Source organism: Pinus tabuliformis, chromosome 5_1 (assembly GCF_031772625.1).
Source record: "Pinus tabuliformis cultivar Carrire ecotype Pingquan chromosome 5_1, CPIR1, whole genome shotgun sequence".
Lineage (NCBI taxonomy): Eukaryota > Viridiplantae > Streptophyta > Pinopsida > Pinales > Pinaceae > Pinus > Pinus tabuliformis.
In genome coordinates this window covers 729,230,862-729,238,528 of record NC_142305.1, presented here as the reverse complement: position 1 = coordinate 729,238,528, position 7,667 = coordinate 729,230,862, and the positions used below count along the sequence as shown (strand labels likewise).

The following is a 7,667-nucleotide window of genomic DNA, read 5'->3' as shown; positions in this document are numbered from 1 at the left end:
GTATGGTCTTTGCCTCCAAACATTCTGGACAGATCCACAGCCATACCTCCTCTACCCTCATAGCCCTCATTCCGAAGAAAGATGATCCCGATACTTTCTCTGATTTCCGCCCTATCTCCCTCTGCAATATCTCCTTCAAGATCATCACTAAGATAATTGCGCTTAGAATCAAGGATTCTCTGGCCCGCCATCTCTCTCCAAACCAACATGCTTTCCTCAAAGGTCGTATCATCCATGACGCCGTAGCCTCCACTCAGGAATGCCTTCACTCCATTGCTGTAAATAACACCAATGCTGCCATCCTAAAAATCGACCTTCAGCGGGCATTTGATGTCATCGACTGGGCATTCCTTCAATGTCTTCTCGCCAAGATTGGGCTTTCTCCTGCAGTCATTCGCTGGATTATGGGATGTATCGAAAATGTAAATTATGCGATTCTGGTGAATGGACAGCCTTCCCATTTTTTCAAGGCTGAGAGGGGCCTTCGGCAAGGCTGCCCCTTGTCCCCCCTCCTCTTTATTCTTGCAATCGACGCCATGAGCTTGCACATCAATCGCGCGGTGGCCCTGAAAGAATTTACTCCAATTAGGATCTGCAAGAACATCAAGATGTCCCACAGCCTCTTCGTGGACGACGTACTCATATTTGCTATGCTCTCTATGGCTACCTGGATATGCATCAAATCCATCCTGGATCGATTTCACAGAGCATCGGGACTGGCCATGAACAAAGCAAAGTCTTTTCTATATCATCATGGAGTTGATGACCTCCTTATCTCCCAGATTGCACAGATCTTTGACATTCAACATTTTTCGCTTTCAGAGGGCATAAAGTATCTTGGATTCAGATTGAAGTGTCGCTCCTACAAGTCGGAGGATTGGCACTGGATTGTTGACCGCTTCCACAATAAGCTTGCCAATTGGAGCTTTCGCACCCTCTCCTTGGGAGGCAGGGTGGTCCTTGTCAAATCCGTTCTTACTCAGCTCTCTGTCTTCTGGGGACATCTCTTCCTTCTCCCGCCATGCATTATACATTCAATAAACAGAATTATTTCCTGTTTCATTTGGGGCGCAAAAGCTGAACGGTATAAAATCCACCTTACCAAGCTGGACTCTCTCTCTCTGCCGAAAAATTATGACGGATGGGGCATTCTGAACATTAAAATTTTTGGCGCAGCACTCATCTGTAAATCACTGTGGAGGGGTATTTATGGATCTAGTCTATGGAGTGACATCGTCAGGCAGAAATACCTTAAAGGCAGGGGAATTGATTTCTGGTTCAGATTCGACTCTATTGGCATCAAACGAGGCTCTGCAATCTGGTCAAGCTTTCGAAGGATCCAGCGATATTTCCTCAGCAATCTGAAATGGAATATCCACACAAGCAGCAAGATTTACATTGGGCTAGACTCTTTTGCTGGATTCAGGGGAACTTTGCAGATTCCCCCACCTCTTCTTTTCTTCCTTCAAAGATCGGGCTTGTATACATGGGATCGTATCATAAAGGAATGGGATGGTTCCCAGCCTGTGCTCCGAGACGCTGATGATATCAACCTCCCAATCGACCTCATCCCCCTCTAGTCTGACCTCTCAACCTCCCTCCAGCGGGGTGGTCTTCTGCGCTCCAACGTTGCTGACCATCTTTCATGGTCCCTCCCTTTCTCTGCTCCACATGCAATCGTAAAAGATATATACGCAGATCTCATCTCTGTTTATGCTCCTGCATCGCGGCGCTTTCCAGTCTTCTGGTGGAAGATTCGTTGCCCCCTCAAGATTATTTTGTTCTCCTGGTTGGTGCTTTTCAACAAGAACCTAACCTGGGACACCTTGAGGCGGCGGTCATGGCATGGCCCCAGCAGATGTGCTCTCTGCAAGATGGACGAGGAAACAAATTTTCATCTCTTCTTCAAGTGCTCTGCTGCCCAACATATCTGGTATGACCTTGCAAATTTTTTCTCTTTTCAACATCTATGTTTCATCTCTGTGGATGCAGCTTTTGCCTGGTGGGGGCGTCAAAAATCCCTTCGCCCCATTCTGCCCATCACCATCTAGTCTCTTTGGCGGTGGCGGAATCGGATAATTTTTTAAGACTCCACACTTTCTGCAAACTTTGTCCTACAATCCGTCTCTGCTCTGTTCTCCCCGAACAGCTGATTGGCCTCCTTGGGGTTTGTTTTTTCTCTAAATCCTGATATAGGTTCTTGTAACAGGTTATGTCATATATTGGTTATCTGCCACAGGGGTTTTTTTCAGATGTTTTCAGATGCTGCCTATTGTTCTACAAACTGTTTCATGCAAGCTGTTCCATGAAAGCTGTTTCATGCTGTTTTTTGTGCCATAAGGCGTTTCAGGTCTCCTGAACTTTTTGTCTGTATATCTCCTCAATATAATATCCAGATTTTCTTTCTAGAAAAAATCTATATCTTATTATGCAGAGGGCCCAGGCCCGGGCAGTCCACCGAGCAAAATTATGTCCCTTGAACAGTTAATCAGGGTGGGTAATGAGATTTCTTATAAAATCAAGGGCGAGGGCGTTATTACATGTAATACCTATCCTACGCCAATCTGTAATACTTTTTATTCCCAATGAATACAATCTTTACAATGAAAAAAAAAACCATCTCGAAAAAGTTATTTAAAGATGATATTAGACTCTTTACATGTGTTTTGTATTTTTTCCAGAACTAATATTTTGTTTATACATTTTTGGAGGTTTATTGTCTAATTTAGTTTTTTTTTACTTATTTGTTTATTTAACTGATAAATCATTACGAATTCATTTTGCTTTTAAGTTATGAGGATATTTTTTTTAGGGTGTGAGTATACTCACTAACTTATTAAGGTTGTCAATTTTTTTTTTACTAAAATTACAAATAGCATAATGTATTTATTTTTTTAAGGTAGTTCTGATTATCTATTTTTTATTTTTTAATTAATTGCCTAGAGTGGTTCTCAAGGGAATATGTTGAGTGTATGTTTAGTCTTAATGCTTTTCAATGACTAAATTTGTTAGGTTGCATTAATTTTTAATAAATTATATTCATGCCAAAGTGGCTCAACCAATTTCCTAGAGATTTGAGATTATTCCATTTCTAATAAGTTCATACTATATATATATATTATTTACCAAAATGGTCCATTTTACAATACGATGTTTCTCAAATTAAATTAGATTCGTGCCACATGGTTCTAGACCCACCAATTTCCTAGGGATTTGAGAATATTCGAATTTTAAAAAGTTCATACATCTTGAGTGAGCCTAATGGTTAAGAGCATGTGTTTCCTCTTAAGAGGTCACAGATTCAAAACCAAAGGGGGTAGAGTAGGTTCAAAACTAAAGGGGTAGAGTATGTATAATGTTTCACATGGTTACTCCATCCATCATCAACCAATTTTATTGATAAAAGGAAGAGAGCCTCTCTTAGCTTCCTATGGTGGAAGCGATCAACCCCAATAGATAAGAACATGGGATTGAGTAGACTCCTTTCATGTCCTTGAGATCAATAGGGTCTAGACTCTGTCCTTGGGATCAATACACTCTGTCCTTGGGATCAATAAGACTCTGTGCTTAGGATCAATAGGGTCTTTAACCGATCTGAGAGAATAGGGTCTAGACTTTGTCCTTGGGATCAATAGGGTCTTGAATAGGGTCTAGACTCTATCCTTGGGACCAATAGGGTCTTTAACCGATCTGAGAGAATAGAGTCTAGACTCTATCCTTGAGATCAATAGGGTCTTTAACTGATCTGAGAGAATTTGTCCTAGGGTCTAGGGTCTTTAACCGATCTGAGAGAATAGGGTCTAGACTCTATCCTTTGGATCAATAGGGTCTAGGGTCTTTAACCGAGACTCTGTCCTTGGGAACAATAGACTCTGTCCTTGGGATCAATAGACTTTGTCATTGGGATCAATAGGGTCTTTAACCGATCTGAGAGAATAGGGTCTAGACTCTTTCCTTGGGATCAATAGGGTCTTTAACCGATCTGAGAGAATTTGTCTTAGGGTCTAGGGTCTTTAACCGATCTAACAAAATAGGGTCTCGACTCTGTCCTTGGGATCAATAGGCTCTTGGGTCTCCTTGAGATCAATAGGGTCTAGGGTCTTTAATCGATCTGAGAGAATAGGGTCTAGATTCTATCCTTAGGATCAATATGGTCTTTAACCGATTTGAGAGAATTTGTCCTTGAGATCAATAGGGTCTAGACTCTGTCTTTGGGATCAATAGGATCTTTAACCGATCTGAGAGAATTTCTAGACTCTGATCATCCTTGCTATTTATTCATTAAGATCTATGGATTTTTTCACCCTTGTCTTGAGGATGAACCATATTAGTTGGACTCTGATCATCCTTGCTATTTATTCATTAAGATCTATGGATTTTTTCACCTTTGTCCTGAGGATGAACCACATTAGTTGGTTCAAAAAATAAACCAAATAATATTGATGTGATAAATATTAATATAATTTAGTGTCCGAATTCTAAAAAAAATTGATTAAAATGTTAAAATTGCATATTAGATGTTTCCAATTATAAATATATGTTTTCGATGCGTTTATTTTTTAATGCAATTATATGGTGTCGACGTATTTATTTTATTGTTTTTATACCGTTTATAAGAGTATTTTTAAAATTTTGAAGGATTTTTGTTTTAAATTACAATTACACTTTAAAAATTGAGTTGTTTATTTATTTGGTTGAGTTTTTAATTAAATTAAATTTATTAATCTAATTAAATTTTTTCCTTTAATTGAGTTGTTTATTTATTTGGTTGAGTTTTTAACTAAATTAAATTTATTAATCTAATTAAATTTTTTCCTTTAAATGGAATTATAGCTTCTGACATGTCTATTAAATTTGGAGAAAATGCATTTAAAATAAAATAAGGATATCGAAATTTTTACCATGTGTATTAAATTTGGAAAAAATGAGAAAAAAACGTTGTTGTAAACTTGTGAATGGGTAAGATGCCGGTAAATAAATTAACCGGTTTCTAATTATCATCATGTAAAATGCCGAAACCCTTACTTTGTTTGAAGAATATTCGCATGCCCGCATGCCAAGGTGTTCAATAAATTGGGACTCCCCTCCAATAACTTTCATCCCATCCTTTTTCACATAGCCAAGAGCCATGGCCGCACCAAAAATAATCCTGCTCGTGCTCTGCCTTTTTTCTTCAGCCATCGCATATGGAGATTCAACCGACTCTGAGGTATGTGCGTATTTCTTTGCGATCTGATGAAAGCTTAATGTTTCTGCTTTATCTGTTTGGCCGATTGATTTAGTTGAAATCGGCTTTTTTTCTCAGGGGGCCTGCGTTTACACGGTGTACATTAGGACGGGCAGCATATGGAAGGCGGGAACGGACTCCAACATTAGTCTCGCTCTGGTGGATCCGCTCGGCGGAGAGGTGTTCATCGACAATTTGGAGGCGTGGGGCGGCCTCATGGGGCCGGGCTACGACTATTTTGAGAGGGGCAACCTCGACATATTTAGCGGACGGGGACCCTGCTTTGCATCGCCCCCCTGCAGGATGGTGTTGGCGTCGGATGGCACGGGGCCTCACCATGGATGGTACTGCAACTACGTGGAGGTGACCTACACAGGCCCTCACATCTCCTGCAACCAGAAACTCTTCACCGTCGAGCAGTGGCTCGCCACCGACACTGCCCCCTACAATCTCACCGCCGTCGGTGATCAGTGCTCATATGACCACCCGGCTATCGCCCAGCTGTGAAAGCTGCGAGAACTACCGCTCATTTCACCGTCTTTCTGCAATCAGTTTTAGGGTTTGAGATCATTGTAGCGGAATAATTAGTATGTGGACGTTGATCCTGTAATGTAGTCAGATCGGAGGATATGAAGCCTTAGTCAGATCGGAGAATATTTCGCATTAATGTAGATTGGTCTTGGCATTAAATTCTGTCAGATTTGGCATTAAATGGTGCCTTGCACACTATTGTGTAACAATCATGTATCTTTTCGCTGGACCACGTGGTTTTCACACGTGTGGAAAATATGTTTCCTTTATGTTTGGCCAGCTGGCATGATCTCTCTGGAATAAATAAAGAATTATGGTATATATTTGGACAACTAAATATCTATCCAAATTTTCCGAAGCCTCCGTAGGGGGAAGGTTTTATGTCAAAATTGTATTTTATAAATATTTTATTTCCGAGGGCCACCGATGGCAATTTGGCGTATTCAGAATTTTTATATTGATTGAAAAATTCAAATTTTATTCCTGAAAACGATCTTTCTTTTCATATATCAAATCAAAAGAAAGTAAGCATGCCTGGGCTTTTCCTCTTTCCACCTTTATAGTATTATAAATGTTATCTGACATGCGAGGGGAATAGCCATGGCCTTCTGCATGTGGAGAGAGAGGGAGCGAGGAGAGAGGGGAGCGTGGAGAGGGCACTCCATAGCTATTCCCCTCGCATTTCAGATAGCATTTATAATGCTATGGAGGTGGAAATAGGAAAAACCTGTACATGAAGTCTTATTTTATCAAAAAGAAATTGTGAAAATGACCCTTTTTTGGCATTGCGTATGAGCTCTCTTTCACCTAAAAAGACTAAATTGGAGGGAAAAAGTAGTGGTTTTGAAAAGTAGAAGTAATAAGTAATATTGAATTGGAAGGAAAAAGTAGTGGATTTCCGAAAAGTAGAGGTAATAAGTAATATTGAATTGGAAGGAAAAAGTAGTGGATTTCTGAAAAGGGAAGTAATAATGCCGTAGTCTAATCAAATTTGTTTTTTGCTTTGGAAATTATAGAAATTTTGGTAAGATTTTCATAAAATTTAGTAGGGATTTTTGTAAATTCAAGTTGTAGTTGTCAATTTTCACTATTTTAGGTGTTTCAAAATTTTTTGAGGGTGTTAAATCTATTTCTACCACAAAACACATATTCAAACACTATTACTGCCTACTACCAAATGTCTTAAATTTTTTTAGCCAAATTTCCACCACTTTTAACCGTCCAAACAATTCTTCCATCTAAATACCATTCTTCTGCGGAACGCTAAGCGAGAGAATGATAAATAGGATAGCCACTCGACGAATATTGGCAAATGGTGCTGCAAAGTGGAAATAATGAGTACTATAAAACTGAAAATGCACCGACGCCAGCTTGTCTAAACCAATCAATGAAGCACGTGAACCTTAGTTGGTATAGATTTTTTTAAATCTTAATTATTTTTCCAATCCGATTAAATTATGTGCGAGTAATAATATTAAAATTATTTATTTTATTAAATCTAGTTTAGAAGACATTATCAATAAATCAGATTGTTTTTTTTATTAAGTGAATTTATTTGATGTTTTTTTTAACTATATATATGGGAATTAGTTTGTAAAGGCATTGTTTACCAATGTTATAATTTTATTTGAATAATGAAATTTTTGTTGGAATTTGGTAAAAAAAAATAATTTTAAGAGTGTTTGAATCAGTTTTTTAATTAATAGTAGATGTGGAGGCTCCCAAAATTTTGAAGCTCGGCAATTGTAATCTAAATTTCCAAAAAAATATATCAGATTTTTCCAAAATACTGTTGGAATTTCTATTGTTTAAAATCCTGACCTCATGTTTGATTAACTTGTGACTTAAGAACCTTGATAAAGGATATCAAAATGAACAAAAAAAATATAAGGATATTTAAATTATTAAA

General features: G+C 38.5%; 1 protein-coding gene across 1 annotated transcript; it reads left to right on the top strand.

Annotated features, from left to right (window-relative positions):
• Positions 1-5,052: 5,052 nt before the first annotated feature.
• Positions 5,053-6,095, top strand: LOC149167019 (PLAT domain-containing protein 3-like). The gene is made up of 2 exons (XM_089432843.1): positions 5,053-5,209; positions 5,306-6,095. Exons 1-2 carry the CDS (start codon positions 5,129-5,131, stop codon positions 5,732-5,734), a joined length of 510 nt encoding a protein of 169 aa, XP_089288969.1. The 5' UTR covers positions 5,053-5,128; the 3' UTR covers positions 5,735-6,095.
• Positions 6,096-7,667: the final 1,572 nt, after the last annotated feature.